The 21,024-nt window shown below is 40.0% G+C and overlaps 1 protein-coding gene across 4 annotated transcripts in view; it reads right to left on the minus strand.

Annotated features, from left to right (window-relative positions):
- mark1 (MAP/microtubule affinity-regulating kinase 1) overlaps nucleotides 1-21,024 on the minus strand; it is a 59,281-nt gene that overhangs the window by 28,197 nt on the left and 10,060 nt on the right. For all 4 annotated transcript variants that reach the window (XM_055217636.2, XM_055217635.2, XM_055217639.2 and 1 more), the window contains exons 2-8: nucleotides 14,464-14,667; nucleotides 13,558-13,611; nucleotides 5,337-5,385; nucleotides 1,920-1,985; nucleotides 1,757-1,827; nucleotides 966-1,022; nucleotides 638-874 (exon numbers count right to left, since the gene is read on the minus strand). In XM_055217636.2, coding sequence (XP_055073611.1) covers nucleotides 638-874; nucleotides 966-1,022; nucleotides 1,757-1,827; nucleotides 1,920-1,985; nucleotides 5,337-5,385; nucleotides 13,558-13,611; nucleotides 14,464-14,667 — 738 coding nt within the window. The remainder of the gene's footprint in view (nucleotides 1-637; nucleotides 875-965; nucleotides 1,023-1,756; nucleotides 1,828-1,919; nucleotides 1,986-5,336; nucleotides 5,386-13,557; nucleotides 13,612-14,463; nucleotides 14,668-21,024) is intronic.

Here is a 21,024-nt window from a genome sequence, read left to right on the forward strand (position 1 = left end):
CCAATTTTGGTGAGTTTGTGCAACTTGTAGCCTCTTTTTCCTATTTGTAGTGGAGATGAGTGGTACCCGGTGGGGTCTTCTGCTGTTGTAGCCCATCCGCCTCAAGGTTGTGCGTGTTGTGGCTTCACAAATGCTTTGCTGCATACCTCAGTTGTAACGAGTGGTTATTTCAGTCAAAGTTGCTCTTCTATCAGCTTGAATCAGACGGCCCATTCTCATCTGACCACTAGCATCAATACCTGCACAGGACTGCCACATACTGGATGATTTTCTCTTTTTTTCACCATTCTTTGTAAAGAAATGGTTGTGCGTGAAATACTCAGACCGGCCCGTCTGGCACAAATAACCATGCCATGCTCAAAATTGCTTAAATCACCTTTCTTTCCCATTCTGACATTCAATTTGGAGTTCAGGAGATTGTCTTGACCAGGACCACACCCCTAAATACATTAAAGCAACTGCCATGTGACTGGTTGATTAGATAATTGCATTAATGAGAAATTGAACAGGTGTTCCTTATAATCCTTTAGGTGAGTGTAGAATATATATCAATGACCATATTTAAATCACTATTAGCCTACACCAATCTGGTCTCATAAGTTTGTTTGCGATGATGTTATCTGAAATAGAAAATGACCTTTAGATTTTGTCCATCAAACGGAAGTGAGCCGCTGACAAGTGTGTACAGGATGACCCCCAGACTCCAGACGTCCACCTCCGGTCCATCATACTTTTTACCCTGAAAGAGTTCAGGAGCCGCGTATGGAGGACTTCCGCAGAACGTGTCCAACTTACTCCCAATGGTGAACTCATTACTGAAGCCAAAGTCGGCGATCTTTATATTCATATCGGCATCGAGCAGCAGGTTTTCAGCCTTACAGAGACACACAGTGTACAATTATTAGAAATCAATAAAACAGGACATTAGATCAGTGCTACAGGATTCGACATTCAGTGCGTCTCACCTTGAGATCTCTGTGAACGATTCTCTTCTGATGACAATATTGCACCGCAGACACAATCTGAAGGTCACACATATCACAATTAACAACTTAATCTGTGTGCGTGTATGGACTTGGTATCTTTGTGTGAAGAACCTTCAAAGTGAGGACAATAAAAATAAAGTGAGGACACTTGGGGCACACTGCTGAAGCCCCGCCCACGGTCTTGTATTTCCATAATTTCTGCCTTCAGTGTGTAAGACATTGTCTGCTCTTTTTTTCTGTTTTTTGAGAAATCAGATCTATTTTAATCAAAGCATCTCTTTTGGTAAGGGAGTGAAGAGCAATAGCTTATTTAAAGGGACATTCCACTTTTTTGAAAATAGGCTCATTTTCTAGCTGCCCTAGAGTTAAACATTTAATTTTTACCATTTTAGAATCCATTCAGCCGATTTCCAGGTCTGGCGCTAGCACTTTTAGCATAGCTTAGCATAATCCATTGAATCTGATTAGACCATTAGCATCACGCAAAATAACCAAAACGTTTCGATATTTCACAATAATGTGCTTAAAGTCAAATTCAGTTTGTGCATGATTACATGATATAACTTTTTTAATACTGTATCCTAAATTATGGATAATTAATACATTAATAAGATAATACATTTCTGGAGTGTTAAAAATTAAAAGAAAAAATAACAACAAGAACCGTACTGAACCGAGAACCATGACCATAGAACCGTGAGTTTTGTGAACCATGCCACCCCTAATATATAATATATATACAATTGAATTGAATGTGCGTTGACTCTCACCTGTCTAAACTTGGCTCTGGCTTCCTTCTCCTTCATTCTCCCATGTGCAACTAAGTAGTCAAACACCTCACCTGTAACAAACAGACAGACAGACAGTCAGAGATATACGGCTGTACCTGACAGACAGACACTAATATTCATATAAGAATGTATCATAACTCACCTCCACTTGCATACTCCATAATTAAATAAAGCGTCTTCTCCGTCTCAATAACTTCAAATAACTTAACTGGAGCGAGCGAGCGAGAGAGAGAGAGAGAGAGAGAGAGAGAGAGATCAAAATCAACAAAACTCTGATTTCTTAAATTTGATAGATTCTGCATCTAAATATGGCCAAAAAGAGGTTTCTTAGGCCAGAAACATACTTCATGCTAATTTTTACACAAAATAAATACTCCATCACAAAGTACAAAAACCCTAATGGTCCTAAAATGCTTCATTTCCTTTCACCAAAAAATGATCATCTTTTGATTTTGGGTGAGGTATGACTCAGATGCAAAACTGACATGTTTTATTAAGCTGCAGTGCACCACTAGCATTACCAAACAAAACTACATAAACAAACTTCAGATGTTGAAAAGACCCTCCATTGTTTGGATAAAAAGGTAGTGCTGTCCAAAAGTAACATCTTTTCTTGATTGTTGGTATGTCAGACGGTTTATTTTGGTGCAGCCACTGTTCACTGCAGCTTTAACTAGACAAAAGAGAAAAGCTATTCTCTCATCACATCCTGCTCAGCCAATCAGCAGCCAGATTTTACACGCATGCGGCCCACCGATCACACACACACTGAAACCAGTGAGTCACTGTAATCAATACACAGATCAAACACAGAGGATTGTGTTGTTAAGAACAGACTGAAAAAAGCTGAGCTGTTCAGACATCAGCCATAAAGAGTGAATCATACTCCTGCCGTTCCTGTCCATTAACAATATAAATAATCTTTAGAGAAAGTGCCATGTCACGGATAAAACTGAGCTGTGAAAAAATGAAAGGATGAATACAGAGAGACAAATAATGATGGTGGTGATAAAGACTCTTTATATCCCCACACACACACGCATACATGTGCAAACACGCACGCGCACATGCATACGAACGCACACGCACATGCATACGAACGCACACGCACATGCATACGAACGCACACGCACATGCATACGAACGCACACGCACATGCATACGAACGCACATGCACATCCATACGAACGCACGCGCACATGCATACGAACGCACACGCACATGCATACGAACGCACACGCACATCCATACGAACGCACACGCACATCCATACGAACGTACACGCACATCCATACGAACGCACACACACATCCATACGAACGCACACGCACATCCATACGAACGCACACGCACCTCCATACGAACGCACACGCACATCCATACGAACGCACACGCACCTTCATACGAACGCACACGCACCTCCATACGAACGCACACGCACATCCATACGAACGCACACGCACCTCTAGGGCTGGGCGATTAATCGAAAAATAACCGAAACCGAAATTCAGAACCTCTAACCGACATTATTTTATCATGTCGGTTATTTCGGTTTTTAATCCTGTTAATACTTTCCCTTTAAAAACAAACTGCTGCATGTGATGTTGCGTAACTCCGCCCCGTCCTGTCAGTGGCACCGCGAAACATGGAGGAGAACTCAAACACTGTTTAACTGAGCATCAGGATCATCTAGTGCCCAAAAGAAGCACAGTACTTTTTTTTAAGAAGTACTCGCGAATGTGCAGGCACCTGTGACAAAAATACGGAATGCCCGGTCAGGTTTTTACCGCACACGCGCTCAGTTTAATCTACCGATGGGTCTCTAAGCAGCCCGGGTAATGTCATCACATCTCACTCACTCAAAACTGCGAAAAGACGCGCCCGCGTGAGTTTAATTAGACACTTCAGAGATGACGGAGAGAGAGAACGGGAGAACTTCTAGTCTACATTAACACCAAAAGCATTACAGATGAGAATAAATGGCTTAGACATCAGTGCCCAGTTAAGAAAAAATGGATTGAATACAAGAAACGTGTAAAGGATACAGTCCAAGTATGTATTTTGCCCTACTCATCTCATTACAATATGCTATCTGGATACAACTTATTATGTATGTATCTTATGTCTATAATTAGTCATGGGGGTTGTATGATTCTTTGGTTCATAACTTCCCATTCTGAAAGTTTCATCAATTGTACATAATGACATGCAACATCTGCATAGAGTTAAGTCTATTTAATATTTTTCAGTAATGCAGTTATTTTGGGAAAAATGTGAATAATTGCATTGCAGGCTGATTTAAGGTGTGCCCTAAACTTTCCAACCTTGTCAGTGAACTATGAGGCAAAAAAATAATCGTTTATTAATCGTAACCGATGTCAAATGTTAGATTAACCGAGGTTTTGATTTTAGGTCAAATCGCCCAGCCCTACGCACCTCCATACGAACGCACACGCACATCCATACGAACGCACACGCACATCCATACGAACGCACACGCACATCCATACAAACGCAACCGTGAGCCTTAAACCGTGATATGTACCGAACTGTGAGTAAATTGAACCGTTACACCCCTAACACACACAGACATATGAACACACGCACATAAGAACACACGCACACACACATGCACGAACACCCACACAAACACACCCACACGGACAAGCACGCACCCATAGACACGCACCCACGGACAAGCACGCACCCATGGACACGCACCCACGGACACGCACGCACTCATGGACACACGCACGCATGCGCACGCACGCACGCACACACACACACACGCACATATAAGCAAACATACGAACACGCACATACATACAAACACACGCACGCACATACAAACACGCACACACGCGAACAAGCACACACACGCGAACAAGCACACACACGCGAACACACGCACGCGAACACACGCACGCGAACACACGCACGCGAACACACGCACACACACGCGCGCGCGCGCGCGTGCGAACACACACACACACACACACACGCATGCTCTTTTTTCCAGGTGCGTCAGCACTGGAGCAGGTTGAAAATATTTCCAGGTATATACAAGAACTAATCTATCATCTTTACCCTTTACGTGTCAACATTTTGTCATGCAAACATTGGATTATTCCGTTTTTAATATGGAGAAACAGCTGATCATAGCTGTACAAGGATACACAGAACAAAATATAAGACACATTACTGAATCTATGGGAAACGCAGCTAAATGTTGATTAGCAAAGCAGACGCTCCCAAAGCTCAATAGTACAAACGCGTTTTTGACACAAAATGAGAACCGCCACTAAATGATTCATGTAAATCTAAAGATGTGCTTTTGGACTGTTTGGGCTTCAGAGAAACCAGAATATGACCCTTTAACAAGATGTGTGATCAGTAATATAAAGTATGATATATTAGATATAATATGAGAATGTGTTCCTTTAGCTGTAACAGAATTGTGTTAGCAGCACAAAGGTTGTGGGTTCGATACCCAAAGAAAACATGCACCATAAGTCACTTTGGATAAATGCATTAATGCAAATATAAAATGTTGTCTTACCAATATTAGGATGATTTAAGACCTTCATAATCCTCACTTCACGAAAGAGCTGTAGGTAAAAGAGAGAAATGATGTATCATCATAGCAAAACTCAAAACATCTCTATCAATGAACACAACCTGTTATCTAATAAAGCTTAGTTTGCTGTGAACTGAAACTACAGGGTTCTTACACCTTACTGTAGTTAACTTCAAATTCAAGGACCTTTCAAGGACTTTCCAGGTCCAATATCTTCAAATTCAAGGAGTAAATGTGGGGACACATTTTAAGTGAGATCAAGGTTACATCGTGTTACCTTTTAAGATACATTGTTACAGTTCCCTTTCGAGGGAACTCGCGCTGCGTCACTGCGGTGACACTTTGGGGACGCCTCCAGGGGTAAGGGTGTATATCAAATTCAACCAATGGTGAGGCTTAACGACAAAGACAGGGTGACACGGGAGCCAGGAAGTACAGGAAGTATATCGCTATCTGAAATATTGTCAAATATGGCATTACAGGGAAGCAGGAAGTATGGCAAGGGAGATGCAGCGCCTTGTTCCATTCTCAGGGAACAACAGTTACATACATAACCCGAGACGTTTTCATGTGTCAAACACAACTATGCAATAAAGCATTTTGGTATGAATCCACATTCGTATACAGAAGATATAAGCATTTAAAGCGAACAGTTTAGCATGTGTGCTTAAAAAGTCTAGAATTTTTATGATGATATTCTACACTACTCGGGGAATAATATGGATTTTTTTTTTAGAAAACTTCTTGCATAAAATAGATTCAAACACTTTTAATGATCTGTATCTACGTTTGTATATTTTCAAAAACTTCCCAGAGCCTTACATTTTTCCCAAAGATTCACAAACTTTCAAGAATTTCAAGGATCTGGGAACCTTGTGACTAGTCATTTGACATGTCATTCAGCCAATCTAATGTAGTCTCTGTAAGTGGGTGGGTCTTGGTTGACAGTCAAACATCTGTTTCAGTCCAAAACAACACAGTTAAGTGTGTAGATTTGATTTAAGTCCTCATCCTTTTTTCTTACACAGGTCAAAGTAAATAACACTACTGTACATGATATGTGCCATATATCCTTTGAATTCAATTTTTTTCGCCATTTTACCGTAAACCAACACCAAGTAAAGTCATAAATAGTAATAGACCAATATATTTTATTATCGACATTGGGTACTAAATCGTTTCAATTCGGCAGTAAATCTTCCTATTCCTTAAATTGCTGTTCCTAATCAAAAGAGACTCGGGTGTAAAGTCAAAGTCTAACAAACAGTAAAAAGACAATCATCATTTAATTTTTAACATGATGTTATGTAGAACAACAATCTGATGTGCAGCAAAGTCTCATTTTTAGTCAGAACCGCAGTACATACACTGCAAAAGATTATTTTCAAGGACAAAAAATCGTAGTATTTTTGTCTTGTTTTCAGTAAAAATATCTAAAAATTCTTAAATTAAGATGCTTTTTTGATGAGCAAAACGACCAAAGAAAATATAGTTTTTAGAGCAAAAATATCAAATTTAATTGATTTTGAGCATAAAACAAGCAAAAAAATGCCAATGTGGTAAGCAAAAAAAATCTTGACATTTTTTCTTAAACACCAAATTTTAAATAAAGAAAAATTAGAGAAAAATTTGCTTACCCCATTGGCAGATTTTTTTGCTTGTTATATGCACAAAATCACTCAAAGGTAGGGTAACAGATTTGATCCTGAAACATTTTTAGTTATGCTGGTTAAAAGTCTCCTCACATCCTGATAGCAATCATTGTGTTAAGTTGTTTTAATGTATTTGTAAAAATGCATGTCATCCGTGAAAGGCGTAGGACCAAAAAATGTTCAACCAATCATAGATTTCGGTCCGAACGGACATTTCCTTTTTTGTCCCTCATACGTAAGCGTAATTTGAATGCCCACCGCGCAGCGAGTCCACGCAGACACCATACGTCATCTGCGCGTTCACGTGTGCTCAACTCCTGTCTGTAAACAGCGAGAATGGCAAACTTTTCTGCTGAATTGACAACCTACACAGGAGCCACAAAACGAAAGAAATCTTTTATAACAACAACAGCAAAAACTGCCTGGAGAGCAAAGAGCAAAAACCCAAATGAACATCGGTAACTTTACTGCTTTACCACGAGATGCAAATGGCTGCAGGAGGCAAAGGGTCTGAAAGGGTCGTTGCACTGTTTATTTTGGTAAGGTAGGTACGCGATATGTTTGTATTGAGATGGATTCAGATATTCTACTTTGATGAAACATTGTGTTGCTTATTACGGATTACGGATTAGCGTAACGATATAGTTACTACGTCTACACAACCGAAAGTGTGCTTAAACTAATTCTGATTCACTTTGTACTGCAAAGTTTTCTCACTGGTGAATGAGATATGAGATGTGACCGTGTGATCTGTGCGTGTTCATGTGTTTTGAAAGAAGCGTGACTTTGGATGGCGATTTGACTTGGGGGTGGGATCGTTATTTCATTGCTAGGCGGCTACCGTTAGCATTTTCAAAATGTGAAACCCTACCTTTAAATTTGATATTTTTGGTCTAAAAACTATTTTTACTAACAAAACAAGACAAAAATACTAAGAATTTTTTTTCTTGAAAATAATTTTTTTACAGTGTGTCTGGTAAATATTTTTCAAGTACCGTATTTTCCGAACTATAAGTCACTCCAGAGTATAAATCGCATCAGTCAAAAATGCGTTTTAAAGAGGAAAAAAACATATATAAGTCGCACTGGACTATATGTCGCATTTATTTAGAAAATGATTTCACAAAATTCAAGCCCAAGAACAAACATTTAATCTGGAAAGGCAAGTTATTCAACTAGATTCTTTTTCTTGATTCTTTATTTATTTGTCATTTTCATGTTGTACATAAAAACGAAATTGTGTTTCACACATCCACCGTTCAGTAATAATTCAGTGCATTAATAACTAATAAAAAAGAGAGAGAGAGTTTCGGGAACTAAACAATGGCTCATAGAAAGCAGGCTGAATAGGTGTCCGTACATGTTAAAGTAACATTAACAGTTATTCACCGAACACAATAAACATACTTAGGACGCTGAATAGGCTAATTAATACGACAAGCCAAATCAAGTCCAAAAAGGTCCCGAAGTCATTCCACATCACTGAATTACATAAATACAAGGCAGCATAGAGCGGATATTTGACATACGTCGCACCTGACTAGAAGTCGCAGGACCAGCCAAACTATGAAAAAAGTGTGATCTATACGGTACTTGAAAATAGTATATATATAAATATTCCGTATAACAAATGTTTATTTAGTTTCATCAATTTTTTGTTTGTCTGAATTCATTTTCTGTAATAAAAAACATTTATGTTATATCAGCCATACATCGGTTAAAATGTCTTGCCAAGTGTGGATGTGACAGGCAGACATTTAGAAACCTCCACCACTAAACAGAAGAAAGGGGGCGTGTAAAGTGAACATCCCAAAAAGATTGAACAATACAGACTGACACATGCATTTATCTCTGGACAAAGACATCCAACAATGTCTTTGTCTCTTGTGCACCACTTCAGGAATGAGGCATTTCTACACGGGAACATCACTCAAGAAATCCAACATATAGACAATGTACTTCTGTACTCTACACAGAGTCTCTGTTTAATGATATATTTATAACATATTTGATCAAGAGGAGTTAGCAACTTAAATCATGATGAGATCTGATGTGATGTCTAGTTGAATGTGTTTTCCATGTCCATTGAGGAGAAGAAACAGTTACAGAAAAGGTTTCTTGGCAGTAAGTTGTGGCAAATAACCAGCACAGGCGCCCAGGCTGCTATTTATAGAGCAATATTTCTAAAATTAACCAGAGCAACAATGACAAGTGTGTCACGTACTGTAGTGCTCACTACTCTATGTGTGTGTGCGTGAGATGTAAATGACATTATCAGAATATTGACTCTGTAGAATAAAAGTACAGAAAACACAGTGCCCTCCCACAAATATTGGCACCCTTGGTAAATATGAGCAAAGACAGGTGTGAAAAAAATGTCTTTTGCCCCCAAATATTTACAAAAATTTTTGTGCCATAATTATTGGCACCCCTTCACATTAGCAACATATTGTAGAAGCACATTATATTTCCGTTTCTTTTTTAACCATGATTTCGTAAATATGAGGTCACACATAGGCCAAACTCCCTTAGGCTTTGTCCGAAAACTGAAGAAGGTTCCTTGTTGCCTCATGAGGCAGTGGCCGTTTCTCAATATACATTCTTGTCTATGTGTTCTTGGGTGATTCTCACAAAACCATTGAAACACCACGGCACTAATGATTTTAGCTTTAAAATGTGTAATATAGTAACATTAAAAAGCATCAGAATTAACACAATACTGTGTTCTACCTTGCACAATGTGTGATTTCAACATAAGAATTTATAATTGTACATTTTATCTCATTTTCTGCTGAAATTCTCATTACCGCAATGTGTCCGGCTGTGTTTGAACATGCGTTATGTTGTAATTTAATCAAATTAACACAAAATATTAAGAAAAAAAAATAAATGGATGTTTTGCTAGACTACTTTAGATGACAGAAAAAATATTTACTGAATATTCATGTATAATAATAATGAAGAAAAATTTGGAAAATGATGTGTCCATGTCTGATGTTCTCATCCTCCGCAACACTTTTTGAGAACAGTTTAAGCACACATACAGAATTTTAATAAAGTTTGATTTTGAGAGACCAAGCACATGGACCAGTTACTTCAAGATGGCTACCAGGTAAGATCATTTTTTTTACAGTTAATTTGAAATATTGTCTTGTCGGAATGCTTACACGACATTTTGATTATCATTACCGCAACAGATGCTTATTACATGTTAATTTAATTAATAGAAGCATAATACTTTGATTTTAAATGCATGTGCAGAATCTCCAAATTATGTTCTTTCAGGTTTGTCATGTCATTTTGAAAATATGTCAGTGTTGATGTTTTCTGATTTTTTAGGACTAATTTTTTAAAATTATGTTACAAAAAGTGTTAAATGATAAGTAAAAGATTTTAAATTAATGTTCCCATTTACTCCAGACTTTGTTTTTCAATGTCTGGTGGGAAAAAAAGTAAATTTAAGCAATTTTTACATTTTCATGCTTGACATTTTTAAAACCAAGTTTTTGTGAGAATCACCCTCTTGTGGACTTGTGAAGCATCATCAGTCGCCCAAGTACAATTCCAATTTCAAGTTCACATCAAGCCAAGTTTACATAACATCCCTGGATGTGTTCTTGATCCGCCTATTTTATCAAGGATGCATCAGGAGGTGACTTGTGTGGACTTATGACAGCCAAAGATCCCCGAATGCATTTTGTGTCAACAGCGAATGGAGCTTAAAACCTGTACAATATTCTAAATAGTACTTTTTAGTTACCTGTGTAATAAAATGTAGTTTTAAGAGCAGTTTAGTCAAGAAAATAGATGAATAAACTTCAAATATGTGGTTAGTTACTAAAGACTTGTTTTAGATATGAGTGAGTTCCAGGTGATCAGCAGGCGGTCAGCGCTGTGAACACCATCGAGGTCAGCCTCATCCGCAAGTCCTTTTGAAATTTGATTTAAGTTAATCAAAGTATGCGTGTGTTTTTCTGAAACACATTTTCAAATTTGCATTTGAAAATATTGATGAAGACCTCAGGTACTCTGCCGTTCCATTTACAAAATAACCAGGCCCGAGTCTGAACTTGCAAGTCCGACCAACGAGGGTCGCTAAGAACGCGTATGGCGCTTTTCCATTGCATAGTACCAAACGGTTTGGTTTAGTTTGGGTCGGGTCAGCTTACTTTTGGGAGTTTTTCCATTGGGTGCGGTACGTAGTACTCGATACTTTTTTCGTACAACCTCGGTTTGGGTTCCAAGCGACCCGAGCTGATACCAAACGTGACGCAAAAACCCTGTAGATCACTGATTGGTCTGAGAGAATCGTCATCAGCGTCATCGCTATAATGTAAAAGATTAGCTTTAGCTTACTGCTAGCTTGCGCTGTCTCGAGCAAACATGTTGTTATCTGTGCTCAGCTTTAAGTTTCCAAACACCCTTTTAGCGATGAAAAACATCCACAGGTTGAGAATCAGGGACACCATAACAGTTTTTTCCCGACTTCCAGTTTGTGGCGGCACATTCGTGATGTGCACGTCCACATTATATATGCTTAAATGCAACTTCAATGAGGCTCAGCGAAGCGCCGCCGACTGACGCCACGGGTCGGGTGTTTGAACAGAAACTGTCATGCGAGACAGAGGTAGTTATAAACGCGATGTGCAAACATCTATTTGTTGTGGCCAATTTTAATTTTGTGGCAGACTGAGAAATAAGTAAATTAATGGGAATGAACAACAACGCTCTCACTTTTATGAACAGCAAGTGCGAACAGCTAAGGCCGCAAGTGCGAACAGCTAAGGCCGCAAGTGCGAACAGCTAAGGCCGCAAGTGCGAACAGCTAGGGCCGCAAGTGCGAACAGCTAGGGCCGCAAGTGCGAACAGCTAAGGACGCAGGTGCGAACTGCTAAGGACGCATGTGCGAACAGCTAAGGCCGCAAGTGCGAACTGCTAAGGACGCAAGTGCGAACTGCTAAGGACGCATGTGTGAACTGCTAAGGACGCATGTGCGAACTGCTAAGGACGCATGTGCGAACAGCTAAGGACGCATGTGCGAACAGCTAAGGACGCAAGTGGGAACTGCTAAGGCCGCAAGTGCGAACAGCTAAGGCCGCAAGTGCGAACTGCTAAGGCCGCAAGTGCGAACTGCTAAGGACGCATGTGCGAACTGCTAAGGACGCATGTGCGAACTGCTAAGGACGCATGTGCGAACAGCTAAGGACGCATGTGCGAACAGCTAAGGACGCAAGTGGGAACTGCTAAGGCCGCAAGTGCGAACAGCTAAGGCCGCAAGTGCGAACTGCTAAGGACGCAAGTGCGAACTGCTAAGGACGCATGTGCGAACTGCTAAGGACGCATGTGCGAACTGCTAAGGACGCATGTGCGAACAGCTAAGGACGCATGTGCGAACAGCTAAGGACGCAAGTGCGAACTGCTAAGGACGCATGTGCGAACTGCTAAGGACGCATGTGCGAACTGCTAAGGACGCATGTGCGAACAGCTAAGGACGCATGTGCGAACAGCTAAGGACGCAAGTGGGAACTGCTAAGGCCGCAAGTGCGAACAGCTAAGGCCGCAAGTGCGAACTGCTAAGGACGCAAGTGCGAACTGCTAAGGACGCATGTGCGAACTGCTAAGGACGCATGTGCGAACTGCTAAGGCCGCAAGTGCGAACAGCTAAGGCCGCAAGTGCGAACTGCTAAGGACGCATGTGCGAACTGCTAAGGACGCATGTGCGAACTGCTAAGGACGCATGTGCGAACTGCTAAGGACGCATGTGCGAACTGCTAAGGACGCATGTGCGAACAGCTAAGGACGCATGTGCGAACAGCTAAGGCCGCAAGTGGGAACTGCTAAGGCCGCAAGTGCGAACAGCTAAGGACGCGAGGCCGAACTACTAAAGGAGCAGGGCCGAACTACTAACGGATCAAGGCCGAACTACTAAGGAAGCTAGTCCGAACTACTAAGGACGCAAGTGCGAACAGGTAAGGGCGCAAGTGCGAACAGCTAAGGACGCAAGTGCGAACAGCTAAGGACGCAAGTGCGAACAGCTAAGGACGCAAGTGCGAACAGCTAAGGACGCAAGGCCGAACTACTAACGGATCAAGTCCGAACTACTAAGGACGCAAGTGCGAACTACTAAGGACGCAAGTGCGAACTACTAAGGACGCAAGTGCGAACAGCTAAGGACGCAAGTGCGAACAGCTAAGGACGCAAGTGCGAACAGCTAAGGACGCAAGTGCGAACAGCTAAGGACGCAAGTGCGAACAGCTAAGGACGCAAGTGCGAACAGCTAAGGACGCAAGTGCGAACAACTACTGAGGAAGCTAGTCCGAACTACTGAGGAAGCTAGTCCGAACTACTGAGGAAGCTAGTCCGAACTACTGAGGAAGCTAGTCCGAACTACTGAGGAAGCTAGTCTGAACTTGGCGTTCTTGGTATTGAGAAACAGACACTTTTCGGCAGCATGAAGGCAGCTCTGGGAAGCGCATTTGGATAGACTTCATAAGCAGAGTAATCCTATATTTAAAAACGTTGTGCGGCAAAAAAACAAACAGTGGTCTCACCTTCTGAAGACTAGTGGGATTCAATTGTGTTTTATCGATGATCTTCACAGCCACCTGAAAGAAAAAGAAAGTGTGAATATTTCTACATTCATTCATTCATTCATTCATATATGATGACTGTATATCTTCACACATGTCTGTGAGTATTTAAGGCCGTTTCTCTGTCGTTTAGGCAAAATTTATGTAACTCTGGTGATCCTGACAGCGGCTTCTGATGTACAGCTTGTGAATTATGAATAACGTTTATACTGTCAGATAAGTGACTGCTATTTAGGGATGCATAACGATTAATCGCGATTAATCTATAGCAGAATAAAAGTTTTTGTTTACATTATATATGTGTGTGAACTGTGTATAATATTATATAAATATGCACACATGCATGTATAATTTTAAGAAAAAAATATATTTATATATTAAGTATTTATATTTATATATAATATAAATTATACATAAATATACAAATGTATATACACATGTAAACATTTCTTAAATACATACATGCATTCATGTGTGTGCTTTTATCTATACAAAGTTATTATACACAGTACAAACACATATAATGTAAACAAAAACTTTTATTCTGCTATAGATTAATCATGATTAATCGTTATGCAACCCTATTACAAACCCAATTTTAGATCTCATAAAAAATATCTTCAATGTTCCTGTGTGAGATGTGAGTTTTGTCTGGTCAAACCGTGTTATATATATCTGTGTGCGTGCATGTGTGCGTGTGCGAGAGAGACAGAGAGAGAGAGACTGAGAGAGAATATTACATTGTTATGGTCTGTAACATCTTGTGGTCAATGACTACAAATTATTAAAATAATTAAATAATACCCCTGCTATTACATAATCGCCCACATGACAAAACAAACACCACTGTATAAAAGAGTCCCTCACCTCTCGTCCTGTTAAAACATGACGGGCGAGTTTGACTTTAGCAAAGTTCCCCTTGCCGATGGTTTTAAGCAGTCTGTAGTTGCCGACGTGAGGCTGTTCGTCTGTGATGGATGCCACTGAATTTCGGCAGCGTGGGAGACTCTGTCGACTCGAGGACTTCGTGGGCGGTGCTGGTGTGTCGCCGTAGCCATCGACAGACGTGTGCTGAAACACAAGTGTTCAAAATTGAATTTTCAAAAAAATGTCTGTCCCGTCCCCCATGTCTGATGGGGCATGTCACCCTATACACTTTACACATGACTTTTATACATGACTTCATTCAGACAACCCATCGACTGGTGGATGATGATGATATAAAAACTTATCTTTTGTGCCGTCTAAACCAAAGAGAGATGAAAGTGACATGGCACAATCATAATAACCCAGCATGACTTCTGTACCAAGTAAAACTGATTATTGATCGAGATTAAATGTGTGGTTTCATTGTAAACAGGCAGATATTTGTAAATGTGGTGGTTTAACCGCAGCACGGGCCCATGCACTTAAGCAAAGACATCAGTTATACTATATGAAAAACTATTTTTAGCAAAAAGATCAGTAACGTGTTAAGAAGATTAATAGAAGCAATCCTGCTGCAATTGTAATGTTTAAAATACAGTGAGATGAAGTGGGACAATAGGAGATGTGATTGTGTTGTGGCGTTGCATCTTTAAAGGTGGGGTGCATGATCTCTGAAAGTCAATGTTGACATTTGAAATCACCTAAACAAACACGCCCCAACCGCAATAGAATCTGGACCTTCTTTTGATAGACCCGCCCCACGCATACGCAACCCAGGCAATGATGTCGGTTAGTAGACCCGCCCCTCACTGCTGATTGGCTACAAGTGTGTTTTGGTACTCGTACCAACGTAAATAACTGTGATCTTGCAGTGTAAACACAGTGGTCCATTCCAGAAGCTACTAGATAAAACCGAGATCTGAAATGAGAGACCTTCAGACTAAAACCACACAGAGCACTTCCAGAAGAATCCATCATAAACACAGAGAGCACTGAAGTGATGAAGCATCATTTACCTGAAGCCTGTGGAAATCTGATACACACTCTGGACGTCAAGTCATAAACTTACGAGGGTATAAATAGAAATATCACTACCATTTTGCAAAATCACTGAAGATGCAACTAGAAACATTGCAAATGATAAAAATCAAACCACACATTAGGTGGCGCTGCGATCCATGTGATTGCCACAGACAGGTTGTATTCAGGCCCACGTACACAAGTTTAAATGGTGATTTATGGTTATTTTGCACGTCGTGATTTATCCAATTCAACTTTCATGCACCAAAGGCGCACTTACTCTATCCAAACCATGCCCTGCCGCGATTGCCCCCCTCCCTAATCCCCCAGAAGCATGCACGCGCACTCACACTGTACTTTTATCGTCCGACCCCAGGCGCGATTTCATCATTTCGTCAACAAAGCAGGAAGTAAAGCAAAAAAAATGTGATGTTTGTAAGTTTTAGCATCTCCCGTTGATTGACGGGCGGAAGTGCCCATAAAAAGAATGGACGTATGGAAACGTCAGCTGGACCCGTAATTGGAAAAAAAACTTTCCGAAACTTGTACGAACCCTGGCGAAGTGCATTCAGCACAGAAATACTCTGTAACACTCCCAACTGCTTTGACACTTTACCTACGTTTAGCATGAGGAAAAAGTCCAAATTAAGTCCTTAGCAACGCATATTAGTAATAAAAAGGTTTGTTTTAGCGCTCTCTACTGGCTTACCGGTGTATTGACCTTGTGGACTGAATAGAGAAACTGTAAGCTTTTACATAAAAGGCAACTTGAATGGGAAATCCCCAAAGAGTGGGTAGCAACAGTGAAGTTTGTTGGTGAGCTTCTGGCCAATTGTTTTTTGCGATTTTAAGGCATTCACTCGATTTTTATACATTTGCGGTAGGAAATGTACAAAATATCTTCATGGAACATGATCTTTACATAATATACTAATGATTTTTGACATAAAAGAAAAATCTATAATTTTGACCCATGCAATGTATTGTTGGCTTTGTCTACAAATATACTCGTGCGACTTATGACTGATATGAGTTACATATACGTTTTGTCTGCATTTAAAAGAAGTTTTCATTCATGAAATGTTTTCATTTCATTCAACTGAATGACATAAAATGCTGACTGTGTTTAGTACTAGGGGTGTGCCGATAAATGCCGATATACACTAATAATGCGTCCGATAACTAGGGATGCACAGAATATTCGGCCACCGAAGATTTTTGGCCGAAAATGGCCCATTTCGGTTTTCGGACGAAAGACTTTTATCACCGAAACAATACGGACGAAATGTTATGACGCAAACAGAAACCACTACCTGCACGTGCTTGTCTGAAGCAACATGTCTGCAGTGTGGACGTATTTAACCGCAAAAAGGCGCTAAAGCACAGAGGCACATGCGGTTGAATGTGTCAGACGTGATCGATCAGAACTCTTGATGTGTAAATTTAAGAGCGAGTTGCGCTAATGTCTCTCATACTGTAGTCCATTGATCTAATTTGGCGAATAAAGCAATGAAAAACAACGTAACGTTTTTATGTGGAGTGACTGTTTATGCTGCGCTGTTTGGGATTCGCCCTCGGTCTGTGTGCACGCGCATTTAAGTGCACCCAGTAGTGCATTCACGGAGAGACGCGTTTCAAAAAGCAAGCGAACATAAAATCTCACACATACAAACAAAATGATCTCCACGGTATTCTTTTTCTAATAAAAACATTTGTTTATGCCTTAAGTGTATGTATAGAATCCAGTCAGAAACATGTGCTTATTTGGTCTTAAAGAGACAGTAACCTCAATTAACCTACTTAAGTCTGTGTCATTAATGTTAATCAAACAACCCAAGACAAAGAGAAAATCACTTTTGTAGCTCTAAAAATAATAATTATTATTATATTTCATTTATACAATAAGTGTGTTTTGACTCATTTAATTCGATTTCTGTACCTAATGCTAATTTCAGAGCTTACTTTATGTACAACTTTGTTCCTTTATATAAATGTTTGCAATTTCTTTATTTGTTATTAGATTTTCCCCACCCCCTTTTTGCTGATCCGAAAAATAATCAGATCCGTGCCTCAAAAACTGTAATGTGATCCGTCACACCCCTAGTAAAGTTAGTACACAGTGATAGCCATAAATGCAATGGTACTAATAATTGGCAATGGCATAATAATTTCTTTCGGTGTTTCGGTTTTTGGCCTTGGTTTCCTCTTTTTCAGTTTTCGGTTTGGTCAAGAATTTTCATTTCGGTGCATCCCTACCGATAACTATTCTGAATCCCACAGCCGATGTTATTGACAGCCATTTCATGTACTACGGCTTTTAATCAGCAAGTCCTTATCGATCTGAAATCACTGTTAGTTTGAGTCATTTATAACATGCTTTTGAAAAAGCAACAATCGTAAAAACATAATCATTATACATATTCTTTATCATCACGAAAATACCTAAAAACGTTTGAAGAATAGCAATATAAATATATCTTTTAGCCATTTCCTGGAGCTGCGTGTGTATGGTTCTTCTTCTGCAGTTTCGAGAGCGCCCTCTGGCTTTTGGAGGTAGCGGCATTTCACCGTAATTCATTGAGAAGCATAGCAAGCATCATTGGCCAATAGGGGTGGAACGGTACCACAGGAGTCCCGGTTCGGTTCGTACCTCGGTTCAGACGACACGGTTTCGGTTCAATTTCGGTACAATGGAGGGAAAAGCCAAACAAAAATGCAGAAGGCAAACATTTTTTGAACTTAAGATAATCTTAAAAACATAGGTGTCCTTATCGGTGTTATTTTGAGATGTAATGAATATGAACTGAAATGCATTTAACATACTATCTTGTATAACAAAAATGTATAAACTTGTACTAATCTTTCATACAAAGATGGGTTTCAAATGTATTACAAGTTACCTAAAAACATTTTTAAATTACATTTTAGCACATTTATTTAATATTAATGTACTAAAGAACAAAAAAAAAGTAGGCTTGTAGGATGCATAAATAGGTGTGTACGACTTCATGAGGCGCTGCAAGAAACGACAAGTGGATGACATCAGAGTAACGCAAGAGCGATTTGAAATCAGCCTCCTTCGCAAGATTTCTCGCAGTACTCTTACGCTGATGGCGCGGCGTAAAGTTGAGCACACTTAAAAAACTGAAAGCAGCTGAACTCGACAGAACTGCCCTGAGTATGCCTGCGCTTCGTCCATTAATTGTATATTAGCAGGACAACTTATCTCCTACTTCTCAGTGTGAGAAATACAAGGTGTGGCGTGCGAACTGACTGAAATGTGTGTGTCTCATGGTGAATGCGTGAGACTTGAGAGCCCTGATGTACTTCCACTCACATACCCAACAATTGCTGAAAACGCCGACAAACAGTCCTCTTCTTTTCCACCACTCTCTCGCCTGTACTACTGTAACTGACTGGAAAACTAAAGTTTCCCAAACTTGCGATCTTAAAGAGGCCGGCGGATCCTCACCACCATTTGTCATACTCGCTGTCGCTGCTATCTCACTCACTCACTCAACCGTCAACCTGACAAAAAACTGCAGAGTGCCAGAATGTAGACGGGCTCTGATAGAGCGCATACATAGGTGGAGCTCGTCTGCATCGGCGCCAATCGGAGCTTCAAGCTAAAGCGGGGCTACAGATTAGCTGTCCCTAAAGAACCCGCGTATCTAACAGTAGTTCCGCATTACATTAATTATTTTTGCACGCAAGTTTTTTTATTTTCATACCATGTATTCTCAGTTTAAATTCATGCACTGAACCGTGACCCCCGTACCGATTCGGTTCGAAACGAATACATGTACCGTTCCACCCCTATTGGCCAATATATCGGTGCACCCCTATTTGGTACAGATCACTTTATTACAACATTTATTTGAACATTACATGAATCCTGTTTATTTTAATTGTAAATACATTACTGTATGTATTTATAAATGTGAACCATTAGCCTCACCTACCAGAACAGAGAATGATTTCAAACAAGTTTCTCAAACATTTACCTCATCTGACATAAGTTAAACATACAGGTCACACCCCAAATTCACATAACTGGACAAACAAAAACGTGGATATGCACAGATTTACTGTGACTTACAGAGTATTAACATTATATCAGTTTGTGAGTTTCCTGAGAACCTTAAAGGAAAAAAATTGTATAAAATATGACATTTACTTTATCTCTCTACATATAGGATCCAACATGTTGACGCTACATCAAGCGCATCAGGTGAGAAATGAACAGAGGCATTTTGGACATGCTATAACAAATGATCTGTGCGGTTTTGTGAGCTGAAACTTCACAGACACATTCTAGGCACTCCTGAGACTTATATTACTTGTTCCTGTTTCGTAGACAGATTAAAGACAACTAGTAAGTTCTGACACAGTAAAGGCTTTGTCTTGGACAGCTTAAACTACTTCAATGTAAATAAACCAAATTAACTTCAATGATAAAATCACAGCCTTTGGAGAGCTGATTTTGTTCCTCAGCAAACATCAACATTTCAATTACATTTGGCTGAATCTGTACACCGGCATTTGGACAGACAGCTTTAGTTACTACTACTTAAAGAAATATTTCACCCAAAACCAAAGTTTCGCTAATCATTTAACCCCTTTATGCCATGCCAGATGTCTACATTTGTGTTAATGGGGATGTCATGAAGATTAGTTAAAATGATATGGTGTTCGACTGTCAATTTATTTTGTTAATCCTCAAAAAATGAAATGTGGATCCACATTATGTTTTGTCAGATTGGCAAAAACCCAAATCCAGGTCATGATCATCAACATTCAGAGTAACTGATGATTCAGCGAGGTATCAAATGATCCATACACAACATGATACAGAACACTGCCAAGGAGCAAATCTTGCACTTTCTGAGACCTAAAATACAGACATAACTTGCTAAGGCAAGCATCCCTTATTATTGCTTATACCTATGGTTGATGACTTGAACAAAGCATTTACACTGAATTTAAAACCTTATGCTGCGTTCACACCAAACGCGAATAGAGTGTATGGCGCAAATGATTTCAATGTTAAGTTAATGTAAAGACGCGTTTGCGTGAATCTGGAGGTCTCGCAACACGAATGAGGCATGAAGCATGGCGCGCATGACGCGAATTTGAGTCTGACACCCAAGTTGAAAAATTTTAACTTTGTCGTCAATACACGCAGCGTTAACCAATCAGGAGCCTGCTTACTGCTGTGGCGGCAGGCCAGTCCGAAGTCACTCCTTGCCCCCCTCACAAAAAGCGGATTTCGCCTTGGTCTAAGGCGAAATCTGCTTTTTGTGGGAGGGGCAAGGAGTGACTCTGGGCTAGTCTATTTCGCTCTAGACGCGCGAATGCATTCAAAATGTTCAAGTGGCAAACTAGACGCAATAGATGTGAATTTGACGCTATTTAACAGATACTTTTTCCAAAGCGAATTACAAAGGTTAGGAAACAATAAAGCCATTTGTCATAGGGAGG

This window comes from Misgurnus anguillicaudatus, chromosome 23 (assembly GCF_027580225.2).
Source record: "Misgurnus anguillicaudatus chromosome 23, ASM2758022v2, whole genome shotgun sequence".
NCBI classification, from domain to species: Eukaryota; Metazoa; Chordata; class Actinopteri; order Cypriniformes; family Cobitidae; genus Misgurnus; species Misgurnus anguillicaudatus.